General features: G+C 33.5%; 3 protein-coding genes across 3 annotated transcripts; 2 read left to right on the top strand and 1 right to left on the bottom strand.

The window, feature by feature from the left end:
* Positions 1-3846: 3846 nt before the first annotated feature.
* Positions 3847-4416, top strand: TRIADDRAFT_5531 (uncharacterized protein; the record flags this gene model as incomplete). The annotated part of the gene is made up of 1 exon (XM_002108010.1): positions 3847-4416. A coding segment is annotated over one exon (570 nt), but the record flags the coding sequence as incomplete, so codon positions are not given.
* Positions 4417-13874: 9458 nt separating this feature from the next.
* Positions 13875-18164, top strand: TRIADDRAFT_52122 (uncharacterized protein; the record flags this gene model as incomplete). The annotated part of the gene is made up of 12 exons (XM_002108011.1): positions 13875-13949; positions 14308-14429; positions 14538-14622; positions 15237-15341; positions 15475-15563; positions 15739-15847; positions 15943-15969; positions 16061-16129; positions 16200-16309; positions 16444-16514; positions 16931-17075; positions 18053-18164. 12 exons carry the CDS (start codon positions 13875-13877, stop codon positions 18162-18164), a joined length of 1119 nt encoding a protein of 372 aa, XP_002108047.1.
* Positions 18165-18667: 503 nt separating this feature from the next.
* On the bottom strand, positions 18668-20970 carry TRIADDRAFT_52123 (uncharacterized protein; the record flags this gene model as incomplete). The annotated part of the gene is made up of 5 exons (XM_002108749.1): positions 18668-18787; positions 19171-19227; positions 19543-19612; positions 20401-20504; positions 20905-20970. The coding sequence occupies 5 exons, from the start codon at positions 20968-20970 to the stop codon at positions 18668-18670; spliced, it is 417 nt and encodes a 138-aa protein (XP_002108785.1).
* Between the last annotated feature and the right edge of the window lie 1258 nt (positions 20971-22228).

The following is a 22228-nucleotide window of genomic DNA, read 5'->3' on the forward strand; positions in this document are numbered from 1 at the left end:
GTATCCATTGCTTGGAGCTCTATTCGTATAGAATTACGATTCATCCTGATTTATGTAGCGGAAATAGAAAGCAGGATATCCAAAAATTCACTAATAATTTACTATGACATTGTTTATCAGCTTACTATTCAAATCCTATTACACTATTATCGATCATGAATCTATTATCGTGTCTTTGAATCGATCATGGCAGAGCTATTAGAGATTGAGGAAGGTGGAGGGAAAAAAATATTGTCTACTCGTCAAGTGAAGATGATTATTGTTAGAAATTACTTTCTACTATACCATAAGAATAGATTATGCCCTGACGTTTTGTATGTCTATATAGTCTAGGCTTCTTCTAAACTACCTTCATCAATACGATGTAGAAGTTTGGATAATTTAATTACTTGAATGATGTATTTGTGATGTATTTATTCTCGGTTATTTCGATGTCATGCTGTGTTATTGATGCTCTCTAAAGTAAGCTTAGCAGATTGCCTTGGTATCCTTAGCTATGAATCGTGATTAAGATTGAATAAAATACAAGATCGATAGAAAATAAAATGCTTTACTATAACTCTCCAGTCCTTCCCCTCGAGTCAATTAACTTTCATTCATGTATCCAGTAGGAGGAGATAGCGATGTTCAATGATGAAATTATAATAGGATTGGCATGCGATGATTGGCTTGATTGACCAAGAGGAGGTAATCAACATTTTAACGGCTATGGTGACTATTTCAGCATGGATTCTAATTGATTTGTAGCCTACTATTGACCATTTTCAATATTATCTTAATCTATTGCATCGACATCCAATGATGATGATTAGGCTTTCTTGAATAGAAGGGAGAAAAAATGAGGAAGAAAATATTGTAGCATAAGTAAAAGGATGATTAGACGTCATTGAATGGAATATTTTTTATTAATTTAATTTTATTTTCAACTGAACAATATCTATTCACGTCATTAAAATGATCCAAGATCGCTATGATGTAATTTCCTCATGATCATATTTAATAGGGAGGAGGAAGAAAAAGATGACGATAGGCTATTATTATTGCCAAGGATTATACTTGAACTATGAGCATTCCATTATAGTTGTTCTTAGATTGATATTTTTTCTTCCCTTCAATATACATCATACGATAACTCAACTAGAGGAGATGAATTAGTTGAACAAATCAAGTTAAATAATTGATGTTGTAATTGCCTAGATTATTGTCTATCAAATGGAACGATTGTTGATCTTTCTTTTGATGTTGAGGATTTACTTTAATTTCCATTCTCAACTTATTTAATTCTGATCGACGTCCTCTTGACATCATCTACTCTCTATTGGCTATTTTTCCTTCCTTCTATCCCCTCTTGTATCCATTGTACAACGCCATTAATGCCTATTGAATAGGCTTGCCATTGCTTCATTTCCTTCCTCTCTTCCATAACAAATAAGAGAAGCTAATTGTCTATAATATTTAATTTGCAATCTATTCAACTGTTGCTATAGAATTATCCCTGTATGCATTCTATTATGTTTTATTTGTTGCTAACCTTGTCCATTAAAACAATCACATCGATAGGTTTATATCATTCCATGAATATCCAACTTGCATCATAATAGTTATTATTCAATTAAGAAGACAAAAACATTACGGTATGCCCTAAGAAGAATCTCCTTTTTAAATTCAAACATAGTAGCCAAAGGAATCGTTGCTATTGGTTGAAAAGCATGTTATTTGTGTTGTTGATCGTTGAATAGATGTCTCTAGATCATTTTTTTTTTGCTATTAATGCTTTTCCACGACTATATTTCTACTCTATAGTATACTAGTATTAATAATTAGTTGCAAATTAAGGCCAATTTTATATATACAAAATATCAAGGCAGCACTTCTATTGTAGCATTACTATATCAATCGATGATTGCTTATTCTTTGACAACTGGAGTCTCACACATTATTTTTCTCTCTTGATATATTTTGCAAGTGTTACCTATCCAATTGAAGGAAATTTAGAACTCTTGGTTGGTTGGATACTTGCTATTGACTATTGGATAACATTCTATAAAGATTAATCGCTATTATCGCCGATTAAATAGACAGAAAGAGAGAGAGAGTGAGAAAGAATCAATTGTAATATACTTGACTAACTGGCCATCGTAGTTCAATATATATTCAGCAATAGTATTACCAGCGTAGTCTCTCCAGTAGAATTGGATAGTTTAGTTTTATATTTTACTCCATCTCTTTCTGCCATCATTCTATACACGATCGATCTTTACAATTTTTACTATCCCAATTACAAGGAATCCTTTCTTAATAGTAATACCATTTAGCGTTCATCGTCTGACTGGAATTGAATCAAGAAGACAAAAACTCTTTGAAAGAAACACTATCGAAAATTATTCAGTAAGGAAATAGATTAATGTGCTGCAATTTTTTTTTATATACTTTTTGAAACGCCTCGCGTTAGCAATTAATTTAACCACGTAGTTTATTAATTACCAATAGGATCAACATTGAACAGACTGGCAAGACCTGTTTCTTCAATCACCAATTGGATCTAAAGTTAAAGTTTGTTCAATATTGTGGCAGTCAAGGCAGATATAGCCATCTGTTGGTATGTCTTGATCACCTTGTTATAATTGTTTCATCAGCTGGTAGCTTGTCTTTGTGTATTTTAGTCAGCAATGTTCAAAGTTTAGATTTGATAGGCAATTAGTTGATTTTTGATTTGTCAATTCTACACATCTTCGCCGCCATTTTTATCACATCTCTCTAATTATTCCACCTCCTCACCCTCTCCTAGCCTAATTTGTTTTACTTCCTTTATTTATCATGACGGTAATTGATTTTCTTCCCCCACATAGCCAATCGATATTGAAATAGCTTGGCTATGCCGTACTTTGCCTTGTTTTATTTGTATAATGTTCTGGATATAAACTACCAAAGTAAAATTTTAGTCATCAGTTAGGGAGATATATATAGACTGCTGAGCATTGTTCATCGTCACGTTGGCTGTTCTCGGCTCTTCCATAAGTTATACTTACTATCACCTATTTTTTCCCTTTTCGTTGATTCCATCATTTTCCTTCATTTCTGTCTTCAGTAAAATTTTTATTCCAACTATCATTCTACAAGAAAGAAGTTGACTAGAAAAATTCTCGAAGATCCCTGAAATTGATTTGTCGATGTAATCTCTCCTAGCTGTTATTAAGAGTTAATTCTTACTTTATTTTCATTACGTTGATCATTTCTTTTCACGGAATAGATCAAACAAGTATTGACTTAAAAATTGTTTTGATTGAATCCATTTATTTCTTTTTCATCCTTTTGACAATCTTAATACTATTCTTGGATTAACCGTTGGTATCAACTCTATTGCTAACCGCTTTTTATTTTTTTCCTGCATTCTTCAATTCTTACTATCATTGATTACTACCTTAATAACATTATTAATACCCACCTCATTCTATTGAAACCATTTTTTTGACCATCTTGCCACTGTTTTTGTTATCCCTCTCTCTATTGCCTATCGCCTGCTTTGATTAGAGGATGGATACTATCATAGATGATTACCAAGATGGATGCGATGACATCATCGATACACGAGATCCATTTAAATGTACGATCCAAATTCAATCTGGAATGAATAATTTGAGAGAGATTTTTCACCCTTTATTACAATGGATCGATCCAGTCTTTCAATTTGTCAATCTTAAAAGTGGTTTAGCCAATTTATTTCAAAAAACTAACCAAGCAACAACCTTTGGCTCCAATAATTTCGAACGACGCAATCATTCAACGCATGGTAGCAATCATATTGCAAATCATAAAAATAATGGTCAAACAACGATTGAGACACAAGCATTAAGTTTAGTTTTATTCCTTCACGAGAATAATAATCCACTATCTGCTCATCAAATTCAAGAAAAATTAAAATTACCACCGTGGAAATACCATCATAGTCAGTATTTAGGTGGTCCAAGTCATCAACGTCAGCATCAACAAAGACAAGCATTACAGAAGCAATCCGCTGCTCGGCAAGATTATTACTCCATCACACGCAATTTACCACTTTGGGCTGTATCGTCGATCCATTGCGGCAATGAAGTATTGCGATTTAATATTTTTACGCGTAATCATCAAGCGATGAAAGAATTTTACACTCTTTTATTAGATGATCAACCCACCTTTCATCGTCAACATTTTTGTCTTTTTACTCTGTATAGCCAGCCTGGATTATGCATCCAACTGAGTTTAAAATATGATGCAACTTTATTACCTATTCCTGTTCAATCGGCATTTCTACAATTTCGTGTTCATAATATTAGTGAATTATCCAGTACATTAACCTCATCGCAACTGAATTGCCCTCATGGTAGGACTGGTTGGTGGACAACTTATGATCCAGATGGGAATTTTGTACTTTTACAAGACGATCAAAACGAAGTTAATCTTCATAATACTGAAATTGCTAGTAATCAAAGTAGTACAGATGGCCTAACACGGCCACGCTATCAATCGTCAATATGTAGTTCTGATAGTCATGATAGTGGAGCATGTAGTGGTGAAAACGAAGATGGCTACCAAGAAGATTTCAAGAAAAATTTACCTCCTTCTATAAGCGAAGGGATCATTGTTTAACTTAATAGCCATTGGAATGATAAAGTTGCAATGATACAGTCCATTTTACCCGTCTGGATTTATTTTCGGGTCAACATTCCTTTCCTATGGAGATCATGTCAATTAGACGATGGCATGATTTCATTAAAGGAGTAATTATTATTTTTTTTGTTTTCTACGTAATTGCTTGAACTACCGACTACCGAGTAGAAGCAATTGATGGGAAAGGATCGATTGGATATTTTTTCAATATCGTTTGAAGTCGCTTTCAACAATCTCGATGCACCAACAGGATAATGGTTAATTTATACGTCCAAATCAATTCATTTATAGTCCGTTAAAAATGGCTCTTATTTATGTGCGTATGAATACTGTACTTTTGATTGCTTAATTGTTTCAAGTCTACTATGATCAGCTCTATATCTTAACTTTAAATGATAACTTCCTCACTTTGGCAACATCGAATTTATATATATCTGTAAATATTCGTGTTTCTATCTATCTATCGACATGATACGATTAGATACCGCTATGAATATCGCAATCATGACGATCAACGTAGAAGATACTAGCTAAAAGATGTTTCTTTTTCTTCAACCACTTTTTTTTTTATACTTCTATATCAATATGGTAGTGTAGTTGTTATTCTATACCATTTTAGAGTAGATGAGCATTAAAATACAGTGAAAAATATGAAGTAGGCGTTAGACTAGACATGTTATTTTATTTAATGTCTGTCTATCTTGGCTGAATGTAATCCTTTATAGAAAATACATCATCGTTTAACTAGCCTTGCTATTTTATATCAAAATAGTGGATTGAATTGATCCATTAAAGATGACATTAGTTTTCTAAAATAGTAAAAGATGTCATAACGTGATAATAGACATAAGCCATCATGGCGCATTTTTCCCCTTGTGCTGTTTCTAAAAGGAATAATCAAATATTCGACGACATAATATCGTCGAATCATTTAGATATCGTCTTTTAAAACAATCGTGATAATTGGCTAGCCATTTTTATTGTCTTTCTAACTAATCAACATAGCTGTAATTGGATTATTAAAGAGTCTATTCTACTTTTTTTTTAGCTTTATTTTGAACGTTATTATTGATGATTGTACTAAGTGTAAAGCCATAGCCGTCATCAATCAAAGCGTTTCTATCATTACTTTGAAAGTTGAAAACATTTTTTTCACTGCCATAATTTCGATATAGTAAATGCTAATTAATACTCAACTTTGGCTAATAATATAACTCAATCAAGATTGTATGGTCTATAATAGCATTAGTTAATGATTATTTGATGACAATCGCTTGAAACTGTTTTGTATAAAAAAAAATTGAGGCTCATTTTTTATAAAATCATGTCATGATTGCTATTTGTCTATTACATCAATTTCATTTTTAATTCCATGTATCAAAACATCTGTGGTATTACCTATCTATCTGTCTATCTCGTATCTATCATAATTAAGAAGAAGAATTGAATTAGGTTATAATTATTCATGTACAGCAGTATAATGCCGAGGAAGTATATTAATCTACTAATTAACAAGCAAAATATATCTCTATCGACAAGCATGTCTTCTAAAAATGTCTGTATATAAATCTACTGATCGAGTGATAAATAGAAATCGTTAACTTTATATATCTATATATGGTTTATATGTCTTACTCTATTCAATAATTATTTGATGATAGTAAAAATATAAAATAGCAAAGCATCCTTCATGTAATCTATCAATCTTTTAAGTGCTGATTTAAAAAAAAAAATATTGTTCAATATGTCAGTCATAGCTGCATTAATCCTATTTATTATTATAATCATTTCTCAGTACTCTATGTCTTCGTGATATCATTCTAAATATTCGTCTCGATGTTCTGTAAGTAGACACGTAATGACGATAAACATTTGTCTCACAATAATTTACTTTTTATTTTTAACGACTTCAGTTTTGCCTGCCAATGCATCATCTAATGATATAATGTTAACATTATGTTTTTAAATCTTAACAAATTCAATGTATCTGTATAGACATTCTATTTCAAATAACATTAAAAAGTGACAATTGGTTTTTACAATTTAATGGGTAGCTCTTGCTGTCTAAATTAGTATTTATTCAAGTCTAGAATGGACTATTAAATCTTTATCAAAGCCTGAATGGGTATTAAAAGTGGCTTAGGCTAGTCTGCTATGTTTTCCAACTTTACCGCTTCATAAATAGGCATATAAGTTTAGGAATAAATCCTTGAATTTCACGAGAACTGGGATATTAGTGAATCTAGTTAACTTCAATATCTATTTTTGTAAATTATTGCCGTAATTATTTATTAGTGCATGCCTCTAGGCAAGTTTAGGAATGGAATGACTAAAGTTTATAAGGACTTGGAAAACATCGAAAGTGACTCAATTAAGTTTAATCTATATTTTAAATCTATCGCTTATGATTTCCATCGCTGATACGATTTTAAAGTTTTATAATCCAATGGATTTATCCTCGTTCCATTTTGGAAATTTTATCTAATATTAGCAAAATGCTATTTCGTGTTCATCACAGTAGGTATTGCTGTAGATAACTCCATTTGATTTTGCAATGCCTAGGCGCCAGTGAAAGTCATTTCAATCGACTTTGAGTTCAATGATATCTAGTTTAGTTTCGTCTTTAATTTTTTTTGGGTTTCCGAACAAGGGAATGATAATGTTCAATTTCAACCTGTGTTATTGTTCATCTTGCGTGGACAAACAGTTCACTCAGTCAATACATTCTTAACTAGTTCTAATTAATATCCATGTACAGTACAATCAATAAGTAACCTCATTTTGCAAAATAACATTGCAAATAAACAAATGCGAAAACATCATCATGTAGATTTATCTATCATAGCAGTTAGATAAAATAAAGGAGAACAATTAAAATGATCGATTATGTAGTGATATTTTTTACCGTAAACTGATAACGGTATTGTTGTCTTGAAAAGGGTGATACAATTAAATAATGTTGTTCCGAAGCAAGAGTGATGATTTTTACATGATATTATTTTTCTCTCTTGGCTCTACATGTTACATTGATTTGAAAAAATTATGTTGATAGAAGCGGTAAAACGTCAAAGTAAGGCAAGTGGCGGCATTGGCTTTGATAATTTTTTTACACCTTCAATCTGTCATTCTGCTGATGTACATTATATCGATTGTTTGACTATTATATCTTAACTAAATGGAGCCATATTGGATTGATTCTTTCGATTGAACATTCCATTATTCTAGATAAATGCTTTTACACGATGATAGCATAAAACAACCTTTTTATTTGTTCGTAGAGAAAAAGTTCATCCATTACCTCTCTCTCTCTCTGCATACATAATGATAGCTATGGCTATTATTATGTTGACAGTAACTATATAAAAAGAAAGACAATAGCTTAATTAATTAATGTTGCATTTATTACAAGCAAAAAGCTGTAATTGTACACCCTGTTGTTTAACTTCAACTCCCTTTCCATGCTAATTAGGATTTATAGTTCATGATTACAGTGGACGGTTATGGATGTCGATGAGAAGTAGGAATTAATGGAAGAAGAATCTGCATTTGCTGCCTTCTTGACAGTCGGAATGCACTAATTTTATTCACCATCAATCGATAAGACCATCAAGACCCGTATCATGGATCAAGTTAATAAAATAACCGCAACGTTGCATCTTGCTTCTCATCATCGTGATGATGGTCATGTCTATTCGTTAATTAATAGTACGAGTTTGGAATTCAATTAAAAGCGATAATTAACATGACTTAAATATATTAGGCCTAGATGATAAAGTTAAGAAGGAATCCTTTATGCTGAAATGCAACCACTTGAATAACTATTTTAGAGACAAGTCATTAAATCGATCATGATTATGTTTACTTTAACACCTTACAAGCATAAATTATTTTGCGATGCAGTATCTACACCGCCTTTGATCTTATTCATCTTTCACCTAACGCTTACTAATGTCAATCAACTAGATTGTCATCACTGCACTAGGACGAGTGCGATATTTTCTTTTTATTCCATTCTGTTTTACCGATAGAATGATCCAGTAATTCAAATAACGCCCTCGCATAAAATTTTTGTTAAGCTAAGTGAGAAAATAAAGTTCCGTTCTTGATATACAGTCTGCATCAGCGTGATGGATAGCTTCAACTGATCAAGACAGAATATTGCTATATTGTAGAGGAAAAAATAGTTTAGCACTCTCTATGCAGACATTGAATGAAGATGAACTGTAATTACAAGCTGTGCTATGTGAGAAAAGAGCGTTCCATTCAATGATTGAGATACTGTATGTCGTCTGCATAGACACGATTAATAAATTCAAGACAGTATGTTGATATAGAGGGGAAATAATTTAGCACTCTTCTAGGCAGATATCGGATAATGATGAACTGTAATTAATTATAGGTGATGATGAGAAAGCAACGTTGAGGTATTGAGATACAGTCTACATCAGCGTGACTAATTGATTTAAGACAGAATGTTGCTATAGAGGAGAAAATAGTTTAGCATTCTTCTATGCACACATTCGATACAGATGAACTGTAATTATATAAGGTACACTATGTGGAAAAGACCATTTAGTTATTGAGAAAAACGTGGAGTCTGTATCCGCTCAATTGATAGATTCAAGACGAAATGTTAGTAACTAAGAGAATAAACGAGCACTTATCTTGACACCCATCGAACAAAGACTAACTGTAATAATAAGAAAAGAGTGAGAACAGGCATGAATGGTTAGTTATTTCTACAGTAATCGCATATTTTATAAGGTTAATAAGTAAGAAATTAGCGTGTCATGATTGAGGTGTAGTGCAGATATGATTGATTACTTAATTAGTGGTAGAATAATGATAATTAAGGAAAAGGAGGCAATCATAAGGATGATAGTGATGAGAGAGCAAATAACAGGAGAAAGTTAAGCGATTACTGATTGGCTGCTATGTTTTAAGAAATAATTTTTAGCGAAGGCTATGGATAAGCTTGCAATTATGACTACACGTGGAATGCTAAAGAACAATTCATTAGTTAATTTTAATGGAATAGAGATGAGAATTTACATATAATTTATTCGATCTCTCTCTTTCAATGATGGCAATTAATTAATTAGATCAACAAGACCTATGCTGTTCATGATAATAAATTACAATGACCAATTGAAGTTAGTCAACTCGACAAAGGCTAGTTCTCGACTTGCCAACGCCTAAAAAATGGAAGAAAGATGCGTGTAAACACTGATACGCATCGATAGAGATGTCTATGCTGATAGAGTATGAAATTCCAGCCTAGTAGCCTCGCTTACTGATTTAAAATTGCTCGATAAATTGTGTCTTGATCAAATAAAGTAGAGGAATAAACTGTTTGATTGTTAATATGCATTATGCAAAAATTAAAATATACTGTATATACTGGTACTTTGTTTTCTGCATATTATGGATTATGGAATTGTTTTATAATAAAAGCACAGTATAGGTATTTGATTTCTATACTATGAATGATGCCTAGGCGCGTTCCAATCATATTAAATTTAAAAGAAAGTTTTTGTTGATGATACTATTATATATTAATTATTGAATCAGGGACAACGATCATCGTTGGTTGAATATAAAATTATTGCATAATGTAATATCTTGACTGTAGAATTAAAAGAGTACTGGCCTGAATCATGTCCCAAGAGAAAAATTGATATTTCACCTCGATACTCTGAATTTGTTGAGGCATTTCTTTGCAAACGTTAAAATATGCGTATAATTCATTAGTAAAGGAAATATCACAGAATATCGCAACATGCAGATTTGAAGTAGCAATCTAATACTAGTAATTGCGCTATCTACGTATGCAACTACTAAAACTGATCGCGTAGTCAAACCTAATCCTCGTTACTTGTAATTGATTATTTTATTGTGTATATCTTATTCTGTCAGTTATTTATCTGTATGATTCTCATAATCGCAGTCTGCTACTCGATTTTGTAATATTAATTTATTGTAGTAATGATATTCAGGCCTGTACACCAGTTGCTTCAACAAAGATCAGAGCTACTGTAGTACTTTGTTCACAATATTTTCCAGTTTCACAATATGTACTATGATTTTATTCTACTTCAACTTATTCATTCCAGATAGAGTTGAAACGAGCATATTTAGGTGGAATCTGCAAAGGCCACTTACTATAATATTAATTTATTATAGTATTGATACTTAGACCTGTATACCAGTTGCTCCAACAAAGATCAGAGCTACTGCAGTACTTTGTTTACAGTGCTTTCCAGCTTCATAATATGTTCTACGATATTATTCTACTTCAATTTTGCCATTCCAAATTGAGTTCAAAAGAGCATATTTAGATGGAAGCTACAAAGGCCACTCACTATAATATTAATTTATTGTAGTATAGATACTTGTAATAAAAGTGTCTCACAATAACTGTCTTAGGCAAATGGTATTTTGTAAAAGGTTTTTATTACAAAGTTTTAGGACTAGTAGAGCAATCATTCATTACTACAAGAATCTAGTCTAAAATCGAAAGTATTCCGAGCTCATAGTGAAGTCTCTTCTCCCTGTGAGCTCATCTCTGCAGTTCATTCAATCCATTTATGACAACTTGATTAATCTACAATCAGACATGAGTTATCAAACAAAATACTTTTCTCAAATAGTACATCATTCTACTCAAGATGTCACTACTCTTCTATTAACGTCTAGGCTCTTTCTCCGAAGGGCATCTGAACAACTACAGTGTTTCTAGCTACATCAATCATGTACCATAATTAGTCAACTGGCTACTATTAGTCATCAACAATTTCTAATATAGTAGTTAGCAATCATGTAATATTAGCTTGACTTAATATCTATTCAGAGTAACCTAACGATATCAAATATAGCTATGCTTATAATCAAATATGGGTGCATCACTACAATACTTAGTTAGACCTGGACACTGGTTGCTCCAACAAAGATCACAGCTACTGCACCACTCACTATAATAATTTATTGCAGTACAGTATTGATATACAAACCTGTACACCAGTTGTTCCAATAAAGATCACAGCTACTGCAATGCTCTATTCGCAGTGCCTTTCAGCTTGATATTATGTTCTACGACATTATTTTACTGCAATTGAGTTATTCCAAATCGAGTTCAAACAAGCACATTTAGGTGGAAGTCGCAAAGGCCACTCACTATAATATTAATTTATTGTAGTGCAGTGTTGATACTCAGACCTGTACACCAGTGGCTCTCACAAAGATCACAGCTACTGCAATACTTTATTCACAGTGCCTTTCAGCCTCACGATATGTTCTACGACATTATTTTACTGCAATTGAATTCAAACGAGCAAATCCAGGTAGAAGTCGCAAAGGCCACTCACTATAATAATTTATTGCAGTACAGTATTGATATACAAACCTGTACACCAGTTGTTCCAACAAAGATCACAGCTACTGCAATGCTTTATTCGCAGTGCTTTTCAGCTTGATATTATGTTCTACGACATTATTTTACTGCAATTGAGTTATTCCAAATCGAGTTCAAACGAGCACATCTAGGTGGAAGTCGCAAAGGCCACTCACTATAATATTAATTTATTGTAGTGCAGTGTTGATACTCAGACCTGTACACCAGTTGCTCCAACAAAGATCACAGCTACTGCAATGCTTTATTCACAGTACTTTTCAGCTTGATATTATGTTCTACGACATTATTTTATTGCAATTGAGTTATTCCAAATCGAGTTCAAACGAGCATATCTAGGTGGAAGTCGCAAAGGCCACTCACTATAATATTAATTTATTGTAGTGCAGCGTTGATACTCAGACCTGTATACCAGTGGCTCCCACAAAGATCACAGCAGCTGCAATACTTTATTCACAGTGCCTTTCAGCTTCACAATATGTTCTACGACATTATTTTATTGCAATTGAGTTATTCCAAATGGAGTTCAAACGAGCTAATCCAGGTGGAAGTCGCAAAGGCTACTCACTATAATATTAATTTATTGTAGTGCAGTGTTGATACTCAGACCTGTACACCAGTGGCTCTCACAAAGATCACAGCTACTGCAATACTTAATTCACAGTGCCTTCCAGCTTCACAATATGTTCTACGACATTATTTTACTGCAATTGAATCATTCCAAATGGAGTTCAAACGAGCTAATCCAGGTGGAAGTCGCAAAGGCTACTCACTATAATAATGTTAATTTATTGCAGTGCAATATTGATACTCAAACCTGTACACCGGTTGCTCCAACAAAGACCACAGCTACTGCAATACTTGTTGACAGTGCCTTTCAGCTTGATAATATATTCTACGACATTATTTTACTGCAATTGAGTTATTCCAAATCGAGTGGCAATGAGCAACTCCAGGTCGAGGTAGAAGGACTTAAGTGGATCAAGGTGCTAAGGCCGCTTCGCCACTGTACTGATACTCAAACCTATGAAGTATAATGTTGATATTGCGTCCAAACATACCATACTGTACAATGCATTATAGTGTGGTAATCCATGATAAATAATCATACTATAGGACTAAAAAGACAAGCGATCGATTTGTGTACCGTGAATCGTATCGACTATCGATACTCAAACATGGCCTACGAAAAAGGAATTACACTAAGAGCGAAGTAATTAAAGCCATACTGTGCCGATGGTAGAAATGACGATAGTCATACAGTAGTAAGCTAACTGTCGCTAACAAGCGATGGCGGCAAGCTAAAATCCTAGATGCCGATGGAAGAGTCGCAGCGCAGCAGCATCGAATGATGGACGACTAGCCGCAGGAATCATTTTAAATTTTTACTCATTCCTATCTTCTAGCGCCATGTTGTAGACTGTTGGATCGCTGTCTACTATCGTTTAGCTCTTAAGATTACTTAGCTGATATGAAGATAATGTTATTATCATCAACAGGATTGAAATTGACATTGCCAAGCTAGACTGTCTAGTAGGATTGACGCCATTACCTGTTCTCATTCTTCTCTATCGATTTCTTCATTTTCGCCATTCCACATCAATCTCATACGAGCTTTGTGCAGATAAATGCGATTGGTGGATGGTCAACTAGAGTAGAGAAAGGAATTCTTGTACTTGGAATAACAGGAAACTATACAGTACAGTGTAAAAGAGATAGGAATAGTCTCTCAGTGGTGATCCTAGATACTCATTCTATCTGTGGTGTGTGTGTGTTTGGACTTTGCAATTGAAAACTTGCCTCTATCCGACAATCCATCATGGCTTACGTTATTGCTTTAACAAGCGGTGGAGGAGTTCCTCTCTTTACTCGTACTATTGGCGATTATGAAGCGGTATGTACGTAGAATTGTATTGAACATGTAATATTAGCCGTGTTTATGCGTTATTTCAAAATTATTACCGAATTTGCTAAGCTATTCAACTATCTTAAATCAATGTATCCATTGAGATTGTGATGGAATCAATTTCACATCAATTCATCTTACCGGATCATGAACTAAAAAAACATAGTGGATAGTGAATAAGTTTAGCAATACAGGCGATTGTTCCCGATAGATAGTTTAAATACATATTCCTAAAGGTCTTAAGACTGTTGCCTAGAAAGTCTACGTAGGGGCCTCCATTCTGTGACATCTCACTTTTCACTCAATCATGTAACCGATTAATTTGATCATTCTTGATTGATGTTAGCTCCCTTTTCCAACTGTTGGCTCGTTGAATGGCGTACATATGTTTACAGAAACTCATGGAGCAAAATTACTCAGTACACGAACACAAAATGCAAAGATCGTATGGCAAGTTTTCAATGACAGGTTATATTAAGCGGCTAGCGTTAATTAGTCATTATAATCATTCTAAACTTGTTGAAATAACCAATGATTCGCCTAGGTAATGCTTCAATTTTATCTATCCCCTGACAGCATTACAATAATTATTGTAACGGTCGATGATGGTGCCAGCGATGTTCACTTGAAAACGTTATTACAATTTATTTATAACGCTATGGTAAGTCATTGGTGATGCATCTAATTGAACGGATTTCAACATCAACAATAAACAAGGATGAGCATCAATCATCCAATAGACGATATACGAGTATGAATTATTGATAAACTTGGCTATGAGCTATAGCTATCTCTTACTCTATATAATTGTAAAGATCTGTTCAGTTTTAAAATCCATAATGATCGACTTCTCCTTTCGTAAATTACGTCTTATTGCAAGACTTTACTATAGTAAAGTGTAATTAACCTTGAGTAATCTTAGTTTTGCATTTCTGGTTCATCACCTCCATTGCTACATTGGTCCATTTTTTCTTCGTCAATGCAGCATCCTATATCGATAGCTTACAATCTAGTCAATCAGAGTAGTGATTTTTAATATTGACATTAGCTGTGCATTTTCTAATCCGCCACTATTCCCTATTATTTATGATCTATACAACCATGGATACTCACTCATAGATTCTCTTTTTGGGAGAGAATGAACTTAAATCACTTAGAAATGTCGAACGACTAAAGAAAGAGCTAAAAGTAGGGATATATCGCAATCATGAAATGCAAATGAATGTCTAATTTTGCTATTAATCAAACTAATGTATATTTTAATCGTATTTATAGAGTATTTATTTCCTGATTGATAAACTGCTTGAAGAAAGTCTATTAATCGGTCATATAACTGGCTGCTTGGATACTACTGCTTTTACAGATATTGATGTTCTTCAAGTACATAGTTATTAGATAGTAATGATATCGATAAATGAAAAATTTTAAAATTCACTTAACACTCATTGTGGTTGCATTTCTTCAGTAATTTTAAGCTTTACTCCATGACATTGATGGTATTATCTATCGTTAGGATTGTTTGGAAGCCTTTGTTGGATGGTGTAATACTGAATTTGGATGCGTATTAATCAATGGTAAATTGGCTGCTTCAACGACACGCTGGTAGGTACCTGCGTCTAATTTTATCTTGAATATTTAACTTGAGCTTAATGATATATTTTATTGCATCTGGATAAAGTGCATATGAATATACTGTATGTGTATATCTCCATATTCTGAAAATGTTATTTTTATGAAAAAAATAAGGTATTTATCGTTTGTTGATATATTTCAATAGGTGGAACTTACCGTCTACAGATTCGATCCTATTGTCGCTATTAATTTCCGCTATGGTGCATTCAGCTTCCAAAGATATCGCTATTTATTTACCGGCTACTTTTCCAGATGTACTGTATTATTTAGCGATAATTACATTTTGCGCAGCAGATACTACAATATTGTTATTCAATACATCTAATAATCTTAAATAAAATGGTTGTAGGTACCTCATCGCCTGATGACATTTCAGGTAATGTCTCTAAGCTTTTTGATCAAATTTATCACATTACCTTTATTATTGCTACGACATTAAGGAGACTAATGCTATGTAAATTTCATAGATTCTAGATGGGGTTGAGGTATGCGTCCTTTGTGGATCAACACCGTCACATAATGAAGTCTTACAAAATGTATGTAATAGCATTAAATAGGACAGATCAATAACGTATGGTACTTACTGTTGTCGATGAATATTTGCAGCAAATTTTAGATTCATATTGGAGAAGTTGTATCGATATTTTAAAAAATGATATGCGTAATGCACCAAAAGTTCTTCCACCTTCCATAACTCTCGATTTTGGAATACTTGGGTAGGATTAAGCCCTGAAAATAGCAAGAAAGTCAAATTTTGTAAAATTATTATTTTTTGTTATTAAACCTTGAAACTAATGCTATGGGTGTTATTCAACGATGCTTTCAGATTTATTCTTCTAAACCAAAACAGCCGTAAATGTCTAGCAACCTTTGTCAGAGCTCTCTCTAATTTTACTGGAATAGATGATTCAGCCGCAATCGGTAAGTATAACCTAATACGCTTATTCTCTGCTGGTCATTGAAATGAGCAAAAACATTGAATTATTCTAGAGTAAGATATTTTGATCCCTTTAACTCTTGTTTATTATTTCACTTAGTACCTGGCAATTCAATTACAGCAGAACTACAGTGTAGGAATACTTTGGTCTCTTTTTATAAATCTGTCGTAGATACGTTATTTCCCGTTGTAAATAAATGCTATACAACAGGTTTGGAACTACTTAGTAACATCCTTATGTAATAATCTGTTTTGCGTTATTGAATTAGTTATGGTTGTAGCTTATTTCGGCTTTATTTGTTATATTGTTATTGACTTGTGTATATATCAAACTTTGATGATGCTATCAATAACGACATTATAAAGTACTGAATTGATACCCGTATCATTTTTCATCAAGACATGGACGAAAATATCATTGATGAAGATAATACTCCAGTAGAGACTTATATGTGCTCGGATGAATATAAATTGCATGCTTTACATAAAAAAAATTACCAGTGCTTCATCATGTTTTCTAAAGATGTTCCTGTCTATGCTTTGAGGTACGACAAGTGAGAGGTATATTGAATTGTAGTGTAATGATTTACATATTTAATTTTTGAGTTTTTTTTGTTACAGTCAAATATCTTCAAGGACTTTAGAACAACTATGTCAAGATGGCATCATTTAGAATACTGTTGAATTTGAACTTCTTTAATATCAAAATGAAATGATTAGCTTTTTTAGTTTTTTATTAATTTATGCAACAATATTTCAAATTTTTGAATTAGATTCAATAATGGATATACGTGTATGGAATGAATGATCTTATACAATTTGAATTAATTAGTAAATTTTATTTCATATTCCTTTATAACACTGTCTCTGTCGTATGTTTACTGTAAAATATATGGAATTATCAGATATGAACTTTCATGCAGTAGGAATTACACGTATAGCCGTTCATTAACTAGTTACCTCCATTTCTGAAATTATTTAAAAACTATTTTTGTTGTTTTTTTCATAATGAAGAAATATCACTGTAATCTAAAGATAGTAAAAAATTGCTATTGCATCAATATTGAAGTAGATTAAATTTTATAATTTACTTACTTGTTATCATCTATAATTATATTTGTTAAAGAAGGAATGATAGCTTATTCTAGCTGTTTTGTATTAAAATAGCCCATCATATTCTACCTTAATTTAAACTGGATACTGTAGTAAACGAAAAAGCTTTAAAATCTAATACAATTAAAACTAACTGTAACAATAGTCGAATATTACTATATTTGTAGAAAGTTGTGCATTCGAGATGTCCAAAATAGTAGAAGTACACTGCCATCTTTACCAATTTGCGTAGTTTGTGTTCTTTCTTGCTGTACTGTATTTTATTAAGGCAACTTTTTTATTTTTGGTATTGATATTTTGTCGCGTAAATAAATGTAGTCAATATGTCCAACAGGCAGTAAAATAAACTAGGATTCATTGTTAACACGTTCGTAAAAATATCAATTGCTTATTCCATTATAATGCACAGATCAGTTTTATCTAGCACATGTTATATGGATATACAGTATCTTAAATTTAATACATGGGTAGAAATGAACATGTTAGTGCGAGCAGAAAACATGAATGTAAGAGCTTTATAGACGTAATGGTAACGTCTACTTTAAAAATTAGTGATAAATATCGAGTTTAGACGTACATGTTTGTGAACGGTTCTATTTTTACATTTGAGCATAATGATAATCATAATACAGTATGCGAGTCTTCTTTCATATAAAGAATTTGACACAACGATTCTTATTTACAGTACAGTATATAAAATGTTATGAATAAAAGCAACATATCAGGTGATGGAGTTGGTGTCAATACCAATGCAATACATCTTCGAATTTCATATGATGCAATAGGTCCACGAGCAAGTGCGACTTACTAGCACGGATAGAATGAGGATAGATAAAAAGAGGGTCGTACGTAAAATTTATTTTTGTCGGATGGGGCGAAACTTGATATACGCGTATTTAGCATAGGTTAGTGCGAATAATCAAGTATAAATTAATTTAAACATTTCAGTTGAATGTTTAATCGATTGTTATTAAAACTGTATCATACTACAGTGATAATATAATTAACTTGTTTGAACGTGTGCTTAATTAACGTTTATCTTATAAAATTTATGGCCAATAATTAGACCACGAGGAACAGGTCCATAGGATCTAGAATCATACGTGCCTTCATCGCTTTGTAACCAAACATGTCCAGGAGGTACCTAATTATTTATGATATTGCACAATTCGCTAAGTACTGATATAAGAACTAGCACTGCGTAATTCTACGATTTCTATATAAGTATAGCTAAGTTCTGATATAAGAACTAACACTGTGTAATTCTACGATTTCTATATAAGCATAGCATAACAGCAGTGTAAGGTTTTTTATAAAGGATTCAACAAATTTACGTTGTCCATCATAGTAAATAAGGAGAGGTGCGCGATACAGGATTTAAGTTGTAAATACTAAACTAGGAAATTAAAGTATTCTATAACATCAATTTAATATGATTCATCCATTTTTGCAAGACACGTGCAAAATACCGGTTGGATAATAAAAAATGCAGAAATTACGGTTATACAATGTAGCTTGATAACTTACAAATTTAACTTCAGTTTCAGGTAAATTAGGATCATTAACACGTATGAAATCGCCCTCCTAATACAATAATTTTATACATATTTGTATTATGGTTCTACGATCAGATAGAACGCAAGCGCTTCATTATTAACCAACTGCAGTCTAATACTGATGCATTTTTACTAGTATCTATAGAGGAGTTTAATTATTTCAGAATGATAAAATTCAGTTTAAGGTTTGCTATCACGTGTAAGTGATGGTATACAGAAGCTATGTATTATAACATATTAGTGTAAAAGCTAGATTTTTTCAAAATTCAACTATGAAACGGCTACTATACGCGTATGTATTTTATCTTTTCTTTTCAAATTAGCAAATTCTATCAAGACCTACCAGCCCATATATTTTACTGTCTTCGAACTTGTTTGGATCGGTTACACTTCGTATGACGATAGAATCACCTCTGTTGTGGTAAACAAGCAATAAGTTCATCAGATAATTAGTCATTGAAATAGTCATTGCAAAGTATAATTTTTAAATTCAGAAGAGCATACACTTTACACAATTTTACTTTTTTACTTATAACGAACGATCTACTGTATATTGACGACTGCTGGTTAAAATTATAGGAACAGGTTCTTTTTTAATTTGTATGGTTCAAACAATCGATGTATCAATCATCCATTCCTGATATATCAGTTCTATTGATTGTAAAAAATAAAAATTGATGCTAGGTAGTCGTGATTAGGCCAGATCGCTTAGCAAGGTCGGACAAGGATTAGAACGGATCAGATTGAATAGAAGGTGAATATTCGCACAGTAAGGCTAAAAAGGGAATATGAATGTATGAAATGGTAGCAAGTACGCGTATGAATAGGCGATGCGTATACTGCCGATTTTGTATAGCCAATCTCGTCCGCCATCAGTCTGCCTAGAACACTTTTTCTCAAGTTTACTAATCTACAGTATGAATATTAGCAAGTATGAGCAAGAGATTTGCACACTATACTGTCTATGCAATGTCATTCACTATCAGAATTTGCCTACAACACTTGTTCTCAAGATTACTCATTTGATGGTGGTATAGAACACTTTTTCTATAGCAAGTACGAGCAAGAGATTTGCATACTATACTGTCTATCTTACTTTGATGCTGGTACGTATACGTAGTCTGTACGTTGCATTAATTAATTAAAATATCATTTTTCATTTGTCTATGAATTGATTAATTATTAGATTATCATGACTAACACTTGTAATTGTTGAATTCGTTGTCTAAGTCGATTAACCAATACAAGTGAATGTTTGGTGTTGATCTTTTGTTGATTTTCAGCACGGATACCACGTTGAATACACTAGAGCAGAAAGAAAGAGCAATGATTGTCAAAGTTGTTGATTTGTAGAGACGAAAGGTTGGTTGATTTAGAATGGAATGTCCATTTCCAGTTTAGGCTATTACAAATTGACTGGGATAGAATGTGTTGGGAAGCAATATTGATAAGATGCTGGTTTTTCTAGTACTGTACAATGCTACTGATTAGTCTACAGCAGAAATGGTAGAGAATTCGTCGACACTATTCTACTATGGCGTCCATCTTGTCCTAAAGTAGTATTTATCAATGTCTTTTGACATGGAGTGATTGATGGACGATACAAAATGACTAGCTGGCAACCATGATTGCAATGCTACTCGCTATCATCCTATACTATCTACACTATCTATGCAATCCAAATGTCCATGGTAACACAACTAACCCAGACCGGCCTGAGCAGGAATTCCGAGGTGATGTAGAGACCACAATAACATTGAATCGCCGTCATTGCGACTCGCCGAATAGGTTGTAACATACTTGCCAAGAGTAGGTGAAGATGATAACCGTTTCGAGATGATTCCACAGTCTCATTTAACTAGACATCGTTGCAAAGGAATTGGCCGAGAGAAGACGATACGAGCGTAATAGATTGACTGACGACGCAATGATCAGCCCCACTTTGACTTCAATAATTCAAGTCGAGGACGAAACACCAAGGTAAAATGGATTGACTGACGACGCAATGATCAGCCCCACTTTTGACTTTGATCTAGTTGAGGACGAAATACCGGGGGTAAAATGGATTGACTGACGACGCAATGATCAGCCCCACTTTTGGCTTTAATAATTCAAGTCGAGGACGAAACACCGGGGTAAAATGGATTGACTAACGACGCAATGATCAGCTCCACTTTTGGCTTGAATAATTCAAGTTGAGGACGAAACATCGGGGTAAAATGGATTGACTAACGACGCAATGATCAGCCCCACTTTTGACTTTGATCTAGTTGAGGACGAAACACCGGGGTAAAATGGATTGACTAACGATGCAATGATCAGCTCCACTTTTGGCTTGAATAATTCAAATTGAGGACGAAACACCGGGGTAAAATGGAGAGGACTTTTTGGAGCTACTGTACTGTACAGGGTATTGTACTGTAGGTAGTACAGTATACTGTACTGTACACTACAGTACAGTAAGTATGTACTGTACACTGTACACTGTACCGTACATTAGGGTGAAACAGGCCATTATAAGATCTTGATGGTCTGGTCCGCGCTGATCCGGTCTGCGCCGATCTGTACTGATCCAACCTGGTCTGGTCTGGTCCGGCCGGACCCAGGTCCAGGTCTGTACAATCCATCGAGTTTGGAAAAAAACTTCCAGTGCTAACTTAACTGAATTACACCCAAGTAAAGCTCGTATGGTAGAATCGAATGGAAAGATGGACCTACAGCCTACCCTACAGTAGTCTACAGTGCTGTATGTCCATGGCTGACTCCATCAATGCGCTGTTAACCCGCGGGTTTTGGGGCCAATTACTTTCTTTCACTGGCTGAGTCTAGAGTCTGCCAACGTAGCCTAGTGTACCTCCTGGACTAAGGCTGCCGTCATACAAAGTAGTCAAGCTGGGTGCCATGAACCGGTAACAGCACTCTAGACCTCTTGCAGTACAGTACAGGACTGTAGACTGTACAGTCTACAGTCTTTTCCCCATCGCAGTACAATCTCTACTCCGACTGCGCAGTCGGAGTAGAGTCGGTAC

Source organism: Trichoplax adhaerens, genomic scaffold, assembly GCF_000150275.1.
Source record: "Trichoplax adhaerens TRIADscaffold_1 genomic scaffold, whole genome shotgun sequence".
Lineage (NCBI taxonomy): Eukaryota > Metazoa > Placozoa > Uniplacotomia > Trichoplacea > Trichoplacidae > Trichoplax > Trichoplax adhaerens.